We start from the raw sequence: 14,638 nt of genomic DNA, 5'->3' as shown, positions 1-14,638 counted from the left end.
TTCACAATACATCAAGAATTTTTTTTTTAGTTGTTAATTTGTTAGTTTTTTTTTAGCCCGAGTCCATTGATTCAACTACTCCATTGAGTAAGGTAGACTACATTTGGTAAAGTGATTGGGAGTTGATTAGTAAATTGATCCGCGTTTCCTAATTCATAAAATCTGACTGGAAGAGCATGGACCCTGAAAGTAAGAACAAATATAAAGCAAGACTGGACCAATTCCAAATAGAACTCTTCCTGTCAACTATTGATTCAACAAGTCTATCAGTAAATGATCAAGACTTAATCTCACTCTTTACATCCAAAAACTTAACCTTAGTTTAGAATTGGGGCATAATTAGGGCACTGTACTACAAGTAACAGTCTTTGGAAGACCCGCATTATGAACACAACAGTGCATATTGCTACTCAAACTGGGAGAACTGATCTTGTGGCTAAGTTCTTGTCGGCTTGCCCTGGTTCCATTGAAGATGTGACCGTCCGAAGTGAGACTGCGTTGCACATTGCTGTGAAATATGATCAGTTTAAGGCCTTGGAGGTCTTGGTTGGATGGCTTCAGAGAAATTGCCAAAGACTTGCTGAGGACCGGGAAAAAAGGGTTTTAAATTGGCAAGATGAAGTAGGCAACACCGCTCTCCATCTTTCAGTTCTCAAAGGCTTCCCACAGTCATGAGGCATATCTTTCGATTCTTATATTTTACTTCAAAGAAAAAAAGAATGTTTTTAAAAGACCTGAGCTTATTTAATTAGGGTTTACAAAATTAGCTTTAATGACCCTTTTTATAAGCTTTAGAATTTTTTTTCATTATGACATTGTGTCAAATGCCACCGATTTTACTGATAATTAAGCTCCGTTGGAAAATCTGACTGTTTAGTAGAATTTTTTTTTTTAATCATATTTTTTCTATTCAAAAGACTCAAATTTAAAATTTTATTTAAAGAGACGAAACCTAATTCCACTTGGATTAACAATTTCTACATTAGTTTATTTAATCATGGTTTAATATGAACCAAAAAAAAAATCATAGGTTAATTTCAATATGGTGCTTTTAATATGCTGCGTTGGACATAGTGGAGATCAATCAAACTCAGGCTCACAGTGCATTGATAAGAGATGAGTTAGTTAGAGGAGGAGCTTTACGTGGGTTTTTGTAACATTCCATTTTATTTTTCGTAAATAAAATTTTAGAGAATAATGATGTTTTATAAGTAAATAAATAAAGAAAAATAGTCATAATAAAATAATGGTTTGAGAGAAAATAAAAAAAAAGTATTTTATTATTCATTTGATCGAGAATAAAATAGTTTCTTTTTTATAAAATAATAAAAATAAATACGGTCTCAGTAAAACTACGATCTCGGTTTTGTTAATTTTCATGAAATTTTTATATGTGGTTCGCGATTCAGTTACACACACCTTCACCGTTGGGATTTGCGAGATAATATTCACGGAGAGAGAAAAAGAAATCGCACCAAGACAGTATAAGTGGAGGCTTCAATTCCTTCTCTGTCTCTCTGACGTTTGGGAACTCTATCGAAATAGTTAGAGGAAAAAACTGAAGAAATCTCAGGGAACCGCTAGAGATGCTCCTATCGCTGGCTGAAGACACGTGAGTCCGTTTAGAGGTAAGGGATGAGTTATTCACAATTGGGGATTAGTGAGAATATGTATATGAATTCTTAGAGTATCAATTGGAATGGGTTGTGGGGTGTTTCCGTCATTTTTTATTCTATCCTTATAGTTTTAATTGTGAATTATATATGTTTGACAAACCAATTGTTGTGAAATTGATATGATATTGTGTTGAGCGTGAACTCTATAAATCAAGCATTTTTCTAATTAACATAAATTAATGAAATAAAGTAACGAGAAATTTAGAGTGAGATATTAATTTTGTATTTTCTCTTTTTCTTGTTTTTTAGTTTTTTATATATAATTTAAAATTAATATCATAATTGAAATTGACCAAAGTGTTCATATAATTATTTAGAATTTGTGCATTGAAAGCTTACTTTGAAATTTGATTCAATATGATGTATGCTAGTTTATATATATAGAAGTAGTTATATATTTATTTATATTAATAATTTATGTAAATAATATTTTAGAGTTGTTATAGTATGATTCCAAAAATTATTCAGTGTTGGAGTTTGAGAATATTATGGTTAAATTTGATGAACATGTGTATGTTGTATCTTATGAATATCATTATAAATGTTATGAGATGATTGATGTGATGTTATGAGATGTTAAAGTGTGGGCATGATATTCGATTTTGAATAAGTGGATGTGTTTAACACTTGATGTTACATTAATTATATTGTGAGCTATGAATTATACCATAACCCAACCAGTGTTTATGCGCAGTGTTAAAGAGAAAGTGTAGGTTCCTAGTTAGGAACCAGTGTTAAATTGTAGCGCAATGTGTTAAACGTGTTTGAAACATGAGTGTGAGGTCGTGGTATTGTGTAATTCATGAGCAGTGTTTATAAATGAAATATGTGATGAATTGTGGAATAACATGTTGCTTTGAGATTATAATATTGTTATTAAGATTGAGTATAAGTGTAAAGTTGAACATGTATTAATTTGTGAGATACGTGTAAACATGTGATGGTGGATTGTGATACTACGAGATCTGAAATTGTGAATGAATTTTGGTTGTGGATAAGTGTGTAGTTAACACTTGATGTGAAATTACTTGTGTTGTAAGCTATGAATTGTACAATAACCCGATCAGTGTTATCTTGAGAAAAGTGTTGATGCGCAGTGTTAAAGAGAAAATGTAGGTTTCCTATTTAGGAACCAGTGTTAAATCGTAGCGCAATTGTGTTGAACGTGTTTAAAACACGAGTGTAAGGTTGTGAGTATTGTACAATTCATGAGCAGTGTCTGTATGCAAAATTATTTTAGGGGTTGGACCCGAATCAGGAGGGAGAGGCCCTGACGGACTCTTCGGAGTGTAGGCCTTGGAGGTCACTGGGTTTGAGTGCTCCTTTAAGCCTATGTTGATCCCATATGGTTGAAGCACTCTCGCAAAACATTGTGACCCTGACTGATCTCCCTATGATCTTACTTAGTGAGAGTGACCTGACAAACTCATTGTGTGGTGTGTCTTGTTATGTACTCCTAAGCGTCCCAGAGTGGTTTTTCACTAACATGGTACCACATTACATATAGGATTGAGTCTTAGCATAACTGTTGCATATGCTTGTTAATTGTTTATTATGAAATTGAGGTGTTATTATATCTTGATCGAAGTGTGAGATTCTTGTGTAATGTGATTGATGATTGAAAAGTGAGTTTTGAATGACAAAGTGATGAAATTATGTGAGCTATGTTTAAGCAAGTGGTATCTCATTTATATAATATGTATATTTAATTGTCTTGTTTCTCTATTAGCTAGGGATGTGATAACTCACTCCCTGTGTGTTGTTGTGTTTGGATCCTGTGATGATCTTGAACTTGTGTTCGGGGGAGCAGATGAATAGGTGGATGATTATGAAGAACCTCATGCTAGAGGACACGGGAACACAACGCTCTAATAGGATGTGACATTAGGATATAGGTTTTATATTAATTGTATGAAGTCTTAGACGGTCTTGTTTGAATCGAGATGACTTTATTATATGATGTAGAAAAAAGTGAATGTGAGACTTTTATCCCTTTGAAAGGCTTGTATTTAATTTTTTTTTTTTTTAAAAATACTTTTAATTAATATTTGAATTTTTATTCCTTTGTTAGTATATATGTGAGGGGTAGAAGGTGTCACAGTTTTCACTAGCCAATGTTCCACTCCTAAAAGAAGAGCTAAGAGCAAAAATCACATTCAATGAGCGAATAGCAATCTATGTTACTCGTCTCAGAAAGCGAATATCAGACGATACACGCAATGCTTTGTTGATGGGTGCTATTCTCTTCGTAACGAGCACGTACGAAGCAGCACTTAGCCCCCCCGGTGGAGTTTACCAAGGTGAGGCTAGTAGTGTCACAACCTCAAAGAAAACTAGGGCATCATTGCTTCAGAGGGATTATGCAACGCCAGAAATTGTAGGGAAAGTGGTGATGAAAATGCAAACGTTCTTCTGGTTTTGGTCCTTCAATACATGGTCCTTTTATCTATCAATTTTGATGATATGTTTGCTAATGCCACGAGGGCGCATCCGCCTTATAGTTATTTTCCCACTTTCTATCTTTTCTGGGTGCTACGTGTTCTCCATGATGGTTATATCACCCAGCCTCAGGTTAAACACTGCCACTGTGGTTATGCCATGCATATTTATCGTCTTCTATTGTTGGGAAAGTTCGATATACATTAGGTTAGCCCAAAAACTTAAAATGTACGGTCATAGACAGAAAGACGCGTTGAAGTTTTCCAGAGGAAATAGATGGTAATAATGACGTAATTAAATGTTGTTACGGTTCTAACACGCATTGATACAAGTTTGGGGATGCTATTGAATATTGATATTAATTAACAATAATATGTGTGACGACCGTAGTGGGGAGAGTCAACTTAGATTATGATAAGAAACACTTGTCTTTAATTTGTATATAATAATTATAATTATTTATTGCAATTGACTATTAGTCTATTACTTTAGAAATCAACTTTCATTTGTCCATATTTCGAGAAAGAATATTTTTAATTTTTCATTCTCATTTTACATAAGAATGAATGAATACTATGATTTACATTTTAAACCACCATGAATATGGCATCTATAGGATAATTCTCATCTTGTCATACAAATAAAAGAAATGAGAGACTAGGACGTTTAACTGTGATATTATAAAATGATTTTGAATAATCTAACCGGTTGCATTGTTGTTAATACACATGTCTTATTATTACATTTTGCATTGATTTTTAAAATAATGAAAAAAGAAAATGTTTATTTTCATATATATTTATATTTTCAATAAAAAAGGTAATAATTATATATAATTTGAAAATTAAAAAAATTAAGAGCTAAATTAAAAATCATAATTAAATGAGGTGATGAGACGGACGAAAGACATTTAAATATTTAAAAATTATAAATATTTACTTATCAGAAAATATAAATATTTAAAATTAAATTATAAATGTCGATTAAATAAATTTAAGTTATCAGTTATAAAAAAAACGAGATAAATTAAAAACTTCATTGAATTAATAACTATAAAAAGGAAAATATTACTTTAATTTGATATAATTTTTTTAAAACGTATATTATAAAAATAAAAAAACATATATCTTTTATAGAAGTAAATCATGCTCAAGTTAAATAAAATTATTATAGATGATAATCTTCAACTATTGAACATAGTTATATTTCAAAATTCAAATTCAAAATAGTTGGAATCAACTATATTATTTTTATACTATGAATGTTTTAATTTGTGTGAACAAATAATTAAGTATTTAAGAACTTAGCTTATATGGTAAGTACTAATGATTAATAAGTTTGTTGCAATTAATTTGATAAGTTTCATTATAATAAGTTAAAAATATTCGTAAAAAAGATTAAATCTTCTTATATATACACTTAATTAACCAAATAGGTGTCATTTTTAACTTGTGGATTTATATAATAGGTTGTTGAAATAACATTTTAGAAACTTTTAAAAATGTCTCCTAATTAAATTTAGTGTATCACTCTGAGATTAGTAATTAGTATACAAATAACTAATCATTATATATAATCCTAGGTACTAGTTATTAATTATTAGAGGAGATTCCTGCACTCCCTTCATAAATATATACTGAAAATTTTGAGGAGATGAAAAAAATATTGTAGATCTATACAACCTAAGGTAGGCAATAACAAAGTTGGAGAACATCATGCATTCATTACAAAACTTTCCTAGGCTTTTATTTTATATGTTCTTTTATACACTAGCTGAAATTTACAAGGTATTGTTCAATACATTCTTTCAGTTTTTGGAAAGTCACAGGTTTTGACACAAATGAGTCCATACCATTTGCAAAACACTCTTCAGCACTCTCTGACAAAGCATTTGCTGTCATCTGCATTAAGATGAGATATGAAGACAATTATCATTTACTTCTCAAAATTACTTTTGTAGAAGAGGAAATTTATTCCAATATTAAATTGAAACCAGCCAAAAGATTGTTTAGCATTAGTTTTGACCAAAAGCAACTATTTGGTAACTAGCAGAATTTGAATTAGTCCATAGGAACTTATTAGCAAAATTGAACAAGCAGGAAAATCAAGGCTTCTGAAGAAACTATTAAGGATGGAAATATTTTTGTAATAGTCTAATAATACCTGTATAATTAATTGAATATACAACTTACACATGAAAGTTATTTGCTGACATGAGAAATACTAATAACAAGTAAGAACACAATCTCTAATACACTCTTTTGAACATACTTTTTATCATTGGCTGAAATCTATAGGAAATCATAATTTTGTGGGTTACTTTTCTTATTTAACGAGCCAAATTCATGATTTTGTAGTTTACAATAAATTTGAAACAACAGAAAAGAGTATGTTAGAAATGTGTTGCTACTCATCCTTTTGCTGATATACTTATAGAAGTTAACGTGCATGTTCAGGGTTATAGTCTAGATAAAGAGTAGTCACACTTGAAGGAATTACAGGAGACAAAGTAGTAAGTACTTACCGCAACAATGGGGACCCGCTTTGTAAATGGTACATAACATTCATAATCTGGATCTGGTAGACTTTCCTCAATTCCCGAACTTCTTGCAGCATCACAATTGCCTGTTTCCTCAAAAGTCCGAATCAGTTTTGTTGCTTGAAGACCATCCATAACTGGCATGCAGACATCCTGTGAAGTGCAAGTACCAAATGATTAGTAGAACTTATACCAAGCTCAGATTTGTATGGCAAAATTGCTACAAGATAGCATTCTGAGATCCCTAGAAATTACCATCAGAATCAGGTCATAAGTGTGGCGCTGAACTGCACGTACTGCTTCCACTCCATTGTTCACAACATCTATGCTATGGCCTAATTGCTTCATCATGGACTGTGTCACCATGACATTAATCTTGTTATCTTCAACAAGAAGGATCTTAGGCTTTATTGTGGATTTGGTTACTTCTGATGTGCTGCTGCTTGTAACACATTGAGTAGTTGTGTTTGCCTTCCCTTGACCCTGACATGTTTGTTGGGGTTCACTTGACTTTGTTGCTCCAGCCATTTCTCCGTTTGACACAGTAACTTCAGAGGAATCTGCATAACCATTAAAGGACCAAGCACGAGCCTTATCTTGATGCTGTTTATCTCTTCTAACCAAACTTTTGTTCTTTGTTTCTAGGCTGTGACCAGATGAACTAGCCAATTCAGACGTCTCCGGAGCATCAACCACAGAAGATGCATCATCAACTGAACATGTCCCTTTTGACATGATATCATTGGAGGGGAATGAATATAAACTCTCAGAAAATCCACCAAGTTTATGTGAGCTGGTGTAGCCAATTTTGTGTGTTAATAACTTCTGTGTCCTGCTAGATCCATTAGAAGAGAAAAGAGAGCCCAAAGTGCGTGGTTGGAATTGGAAGAAACTCTCTATTGTATCATCAGATGCGACATCATTATTCTCCAAATCAGAAAGCTCATCCGGATCATCAGAATGATCACAAGCGATTGAAACCTTGTATGGAAGAATGAAAGTGAAAGTAGAACCATAGTGTTCTTTGCTAGAAACTGTTAGTTGACCCCCCATCAACTCAACCTATTCCAAGTGCAAAAAAACATTAGCAATTTAGTTAGTTAAGAAAACAAATGAAATGTGATTTTCAATTTACCAGTTGTTTGCATATTGCTAGTCCTAGCCCTGTGCCACCATACTTTCGAGTGTGGTCTGCACTGACTTGCATGTACCTTTTAAATAAGGTTGGTATAGCATCTTCTGTCGCATTACAACATGGAAAAAATATTCATCTGATGAGTACTTTTTTTCTGTAAGAAAAATCACACTAGTGAATGCAAAATAGATTTCTAAAACATCAGGGTTTGTGATGAATAAAAGATGAGGTTCACCATATAGTATAATATACCTGGTATTCCTATGCCTGTGTCATATACATCACAACGTATCCACACCGTTGTTTCAGCTGAATAAGGTTGCTCCTCAGTGTCTCCATTCATTGAGCATTCACTTTTGGCCGGAGATCCACATTCGTCATTGAATGCATGGTTTTGACTGGGATGGTCGTCATGTTTTTGACAACCATCAAGAAGATTTCCATCATTGCCACTTTGAGGTTTTGAGAGATGTTTCTCTTCTTTTACACCATTCACTGACATAGTTGATTGGTTTGGAGTCATCATTTGGATGTCTTCTGCTTTTGCAAAATTAGGCTTTGGCACAACGTAAAGGTTTATTCCAACTCTGCCTTCATGGGTAAACTTGATGGCATTGCTGCAAAATATTAGCAATAATGAATGTAGAGCAACAGAACTACTTTCATTATAGATTTTTTCTTTTCCTATTATACTTTATTTGCATCAAAAGAATAAATGGAAATGAAAATTTGGATCATTTACGTGACAAACTAATTGGAAATAAGACTACCCAATTAATCACGTGAAGCTTAGTACCTAATTAAATTTGTGAGAATTTGCCGCATCCTTAAAACATCACCAATGACCTGCAATTATGCAAGAAGCAAATGAGGTGCAAACAGTTAGCACAAATCAGATGAAATCATGCTTTGTATTAAGTCATGGTCTCGAGTGACACATCTTTATGCTACATTGCTACTCATACACCTCGATAGGTAAATATGCTAAATATGTGACAATAGTTATGTTGAAATAGTCCAGCATTTAAGGACAATTAATAATTCTATATATGTGACAGCATAGAATGCAACCATTACCGAGTCCCCACCTCAATAGGTACATCATCTGCTACATGTCCTTCTAAGGTTAATATTTTCTGCAATGAAACCACAGCGGTCTGGAGTACATGCTTGACTACCTCTCTTGGCCGGAATTTTGTAGCTTCCAATTTCATCACTCCTACATAAAAACAGGATTTTGGAGGATGTGTAGAAACTTAAAATATCAGCACCTAAAATGAAACTTAAAAACAGGATTTTGGAGGATGTGTAGCAACTTTTTTGTCTTAATCATAAGCAACTTCCAAGTTGCTCTCCAAATAATTAAAATTAGTCTTTATATAATTCACAAGGATAGATTTGCAACCTGACTCGACCTTGGAAAGATCAAGTATGTCATTTATAATTTGAAGAACCAAATCTCCAGAAGATAGCATGACATCCAGGAGTTGTCTTTGCTCCCAATCGAGTTTTGTGTTAGAAAGAATTTCAGCCATGCTAACAACCCCAGACAATGGAGATCTTATCTCATGAGACATTGTTGCCAACATTTGTTTTGCTCGCATAGTCTCCTCTATTAAAAGGAGGAGGGGAACATAATAAGTTGTCTTGTAGTAAGAACAAATTGAAGTAAATTTGATAAATGAGATTTTACTGAATGATTAAACCTGTAATGTGAATGGTTTTATTCAGTTCTGTTTCCTTGGCTTTCTGAACAGCAATCTCTTCCCGAATCTTTGCCATCCTTTCTCTTTTTCTCACCTGCATTTTATTAAGAAATATAAATATTCTCTATATAAGAACAAGAATGCAATTACTACAACAACAAAGCCTTACCTACTAGGTGAGATTAGCTACATCGATTACATGCCATTTGACTCGGTTTAAAAAAAGAATGCAAGTTAAACTGATTCAAAAAAAAAAGACAACAACAACGACAACAACATTTACCTGATCTGTTATATCCATTCCCATGTAATTTATTCCAATTGTCTCCCCTGCTTTGCTAAACACAGGCTCTACATATATCAAAAATGTCTTTGACCCAAATAGTTCTGTCTCAAAAGTGATTTCCCTTTTTGCAGGTAATCCTTTTTCCAAAACTTCTCTCTTAAATTCTTGAGCTTCCTTAACACCAGCTCCCGTGAATATTTCAACATCGGTTTTTCCTATGATATCCTGAAAAAGATGAGTAAGTTAAAAAGAGCTAAGATATTTCAGCATGCTTAAAAATCCCTTGCAAAACAACTAAAAGAGAGGAAACAAGCTTCTTCTGAGTTTTCAGCAGTTTTTGATAGAAAACAATTAGAACAAAACAAATTGATGCAACGTTAACCATATAACTTTGCAACCAGAGTTTCAACAGCAATCATTACCTCCTCGTGTAAACTTGGAAAATGATTATAGATAAAGCAATAGCGCAACTCTTTGTCCTGGAAGAAAAAATATCAAGCGGATTAAAAGAGCCCTCAGTATGGCAAGCAGTAACTTCATGCTTGTTACTCTACTCAAAAGAGCACTCAAAATCTCTTAATCAAATTCAAGTCGTATAAAATATGCTAAGATTATTCCATAAGAAAAACTCAATATACTCGCAATCATATACCTGATGGCCAATAACAACAGGTGCATTTTGGAGTATAAAATGCAAGAAATTATCTGCTCTCTTCAGGATCTGGGAGAGTTCTTCCACAGGAGAGGACTGCCTTTCAATGTTTGCTATTCTTTCATGCAACTTTTCTTCAAGTATCTCTTCTCTTTGGATACTTGCCTCCAGCTGCTTCTCTGAATGCAACGCTCGCTGTTTCCAGTACATGACAGTGTCATACTCAACATCAATCTCACTCCTCTTGTTTTGAACCACAACATCACTTTTCCTGCAAGGTATATCTTGCCATATACCATCATAAACTTCATCCAATATAGAAACTGGACGCTTATCTCCCCCATATTGTTCTTCCTCGAATCGATGCTCTTCCAATATCTCCAACTTCCTGAGCTCAGCATCCTGCCTTTGCTTGCTTAGGTTGTCAAGTTCTTCTCTGAGAAGACGCACGACATTGGCCTGTTTGTACTCCCATTGCTTCATTAGATATGCCAACTGAGAAGAGCCCTTTTCTGTAAAATCTGTAAGCTCCATGAGACGCTTGAAATCAACTATAGTTGGCTCCTCTATGATTGTAACCTCCTCTAACATGTCTTGGTCCCTTCCAGCCTTTTCTATATTAAACTGCTTCCCAACCTCGGTTCCAATATCTTGAGGCCACATTGAAGGAAGGGCTTCAATGTCCATGTCCTCTATAGAATCATTCTCCATCTCGCCGAGCATGAAAGTACTATTGCAAGTTCAATATCTCTTTGGCCTTTTGCATCATAAGAGACACCAAACAGCACACTCGGATGGAAGCCCAAGCACTGCAATATGTTAGGAGAAGATCTGTCTCACATAAGTTTGATACTGAAGTCCTGGTTGAATAAATTTCTTCATAACCACTTAATTACAGAAGAAAAGAAGATAAAATGAATTGAGTTTCTCTCATAAGCTAAATTGAATTGAGCTTCTCTTGTAAGTTAAAATCAAATTATATGCTTAACTTATATAGAAGTTCTTTCTTCTAACTTCTCCAAAAACTGTGGTGCATAGATTGATTTTAATTTACAGAAATTCAATTCAGTTTGGAATTGGAAGAAACTCTCTATTGTATATAGAGAAGCAGTTAGCATATGGAGGTTGGAGAGGGCAGCATGTGTTTATAAATATGTGAGGTACAAAGGAACAATCTTTAATAAAAAAAGGAATCCCAGAGAGGTATGTGCAAAATGATGGAGAAATTTTTGGCTTTCTTAACTGTGGTTGTGTTTATTTCCTGTCTTGTGAGGCAACAATGTTATGTTATGTTAACAAGGTGGAGAGAGTTTTCTTTCCTATGTAAAAAAAAAAAACAAAGTCTCATCTCAGGTGTTAGTTAATTAAACAACCATATACTAGTAGAATATTTTATGATGTTGTTGTTCTTTTTCCCCAAAAAAATGGATGTCTATGGGGACACAACACGGAGTTTTTTAAAATCCTGACGAAGCCGTTGCTGTTCCCCGCCCTTTCCCAAGTGATGTGAGTGATGCTGCTGCGGCGCGTGGACCCACGCGTTATGGTTTTACAGAAACAACTCACATGTTGGATACACTTTTTTCATGACCTCAAACTCTTTATTAATTCTGCCTCATATTTAAGAAAATTTCAGAGTACAGTTCTCTCGTTAAATATAGATCGTTCTCATTAAACCTTACACCAAATGTCAATTGCGGATTTCTGCCTCATATCCATATAATAAGTTTTAAATTAAATGTATATCTTGATTTTTTTATAAGGTTAAACATAATTTTTCCTTTATTAATTATTTTTTTTTCAAAAATATTTTAAATTAGAGTCAGTTCTAAAATAATGTGACAGTTAAAAAATCATAATTCTTTAATGTTTTTAAAGTTTTTTTAGAATAGTTTAAAATAATAGTTGAGGACAAATTTAATATTTTCAATTAAATTAACTATTTTTCATTTTAACAAATTTGTTAATCATACCTTAATATGAATCGAAGGAAGTAATTAAAAATATTGAGAATTACAAAATTTTATGAATCTTACTCACTATTTTGAACGCTTTGCCTGTCACTAGAATTGTTTTTGTCCATTTAAAGTATATACATATGCGTGTTACATTTCTCAAGCCCTCTAATTATTTAAATATTTTAAATCAGATTTTGAACAATAAAAGTATGAAACCCTCAAAATCTCGTTGTATTCATTTGAGTTAAAATTGACCTTTTGGACGGAATAATTTATATTCAATTTCTAGCGTGTGTAAAAATCTTTTAGATCAGTGAAAAATAAATAATAAAATTATCAATATAGAAATTAAATTAATAAATATTTAATGTTTGAAGAATTATCTATACAATTTTATTAATTTAAAGATCAAATAGGTTATAAACTAATAATTTAAAATAATTTATATTATTATTTAATCATAATTATCATTTATAGTAAGTTTGTTAAATTTTATGATAATTATTTTTTAAAATATATCAACAATAATTTATGATTAAATGATAATGTAAAATTATTTTCATACGAACTGATTATTAAACTCTAATTTAAAACTACTTAGGAAAAAGGATAATATTTGAGAGATCAAATAGATTATTTATTCAATTTCTTGTTGGTGAAAAGTATAGGTTTCATAATTTTTTTCTTTCTTTCCTTTCCATGATGTGTAAGAGAGATAAAGAAAGAATGATGAGCACATTTAACGTGAGAAAGTTTTAGTGAAAAAATTATAGGTAGAGGAGGAAAAATTCATTACATTGAAAATTAATACAAGAAAAATATATAGTAATTTGTATTTTATAGTGTTTCGTTTACTATACTGACACAAGTTGACAACTACATAAGTTGTAGTTAATTCATACCAACAAATGATAATAAAGACAGTTTTCAATTTTAATGAAAACTATTTCATATCAATACCATAAAAATAAAAACTAACTACTAAGATAATTATTGTCATTATTATATTATCATACATGTAAAACCAGACCAAAAGCATAAACCGGTAAACATCCATGCCTCAAAATATTTCTTCACCAAATTGGTCTCATTGCAACCATTACAGGTCAAGTCAAGAATTTGAGTCACCAACTCTAATAATATCCACCTTGGCCTGAATTCTAATGGAAGAAAACAAAAGCAATCTTCGTAATAAATTGTTTTTTTTAAGAAAAAAAAGACCCCAAGGGTGCTAATTTTGTCCAAACAATGCTCAAACATGACCATAAGAAGCAGTGTCTTAGTCATCATACCAATGAGATTATCATGGGTGCTAATTTTGCTGTAACTTTAGATGGGTATGCTTCTCAAGAACAAGCATTTACTTTTTGATGTTTATCACAAAGCAAACCAAGTGACAAATGCCCTAGCCAAGCACAACTTAAACATTAGTGTTGACTCTAAGAATTTTTGAATTTTTGCCAAATTTTTTAATCTTTATGCTTGTTAGCCGACTCTGCTGGAATTTTGTTTAATAGAATTTCTTGCTTGGGGACTTAGGTTCCATTTGTCAAAACAAAAAAACTAGTAACATGTGTATAGGATATAATTTATAAATAGAAAATGTTAACCAATGTCTCAACGAGACACAATTAAAAAAATATTAAAAAGATATTTTTATTAAATTTTAATGTATTGTTAATAACAAATATTATTAATTTGTTAACTAATGTTTTTAATAAGACCCTCTATAAAATCATAGAATACTAGTATAATTTTTATTATAGAATATTTAAATAAGAAAATGAAATGATAAATTTATTTTATTATTAAATGAATCTGTAAACCGAATGACTATTTGTGTTTCGCATATTATGAAAAATAAAACATTTTTTTAGTCATCCCTATTAAGTTCAAAGTTAAAATAAAAAAAAGGTGGAAACGGGCTTTTCTTAATTTTGCCATTAACAATTGAATTTATTGCAAATCAAACACTTTATTAACACTAGTTTAATAACAATTTGTTCATTTTTTGTTTAGAATGTGGCCAATGGGTGTTAGATAATGTCATAGAGACAGGCAAATGATAATATGAAGGAATATATGGGGCCAAAGTACTGCTAAACTGACCAGGCATAATCCAGAAATTCCGGGAACAAAACCTACATCCATCGTGCAAACTTTGGAAGCATTTGTGGCTAAAACAGTTTACAGACAAAATCAAAATATACACATAGCTGTGGCCTCGTATTCTAAAATCAATACAAT

At 32.2% G+C, this 14,638-nt stretch overlaps 1 protein-coding gene and 1 pseudogene across 1 annotated transcript; one reads left to right on the top strand and one right to left on the bottom strand.

Moving 5' to 3' along the window:
- Positions 1 to 100: 100 nt before the first annotated feature.
- On the top strand, positions 101 to 4,398 carry LOC114414883 (annotated as a pseudogene).
- Positions 4,399 to 5,773: 1,375 nt separating this feature from the next.
- On the bottom strand, positions 5,774 to 11,742 carry LOC114414882 (histidine kinase 5-like). Its single transcript, XM_028379323.1, has 12 exons — positions 10,434 to 11,742; positions 10,204 to 10,260; positions 9,779 to 10,006; positions 9,496 to 9,589; positions 9,195 to 9,401; positions 8,878 to 9,008; positions 8,586 to 8,635; positions 8,042 to 8,406; positions 7,790 to 7,893; positions 6,910 to 7,716; positions 6,640 to 6,807; positions 5,774 to 6,016 (listed from the first exon to the last, which is right to left on the bottom strand). Exons 1-12 carry the CDS (start codon positions 11,154 to 11,156, stop codon positions 5,885 to 5,887), a joined length of 3,066 nt encoding a protein of 1,021 aa, XP_028235124.1. The 5' UTR covers positions 11,157 to 11,742; the 3' UTR covers positions 5,774 to 5,884.
- Positions 11,743 to 14,638: the final 2,896 nt, after the last annotated feature.

The sequence above is a fragment of the Glycine soja genome, chromosome 6, assembly GCF_004193775.1.
Source record: "Glycine soja cultivar W05 chromosome 6, ASM419377v2, whole genome shotgun sequence".
In the NCBI taxonomy this organism is placed as follows: Eukaryota; Viridiplantae; Streptophyta; class Magnoliopsida; order Fabales; family Fabaceae; genus Glycine; species Glycine soja.
This window is presented reverse-complemented; position numbering and strand designations above follow the sequence as displayed.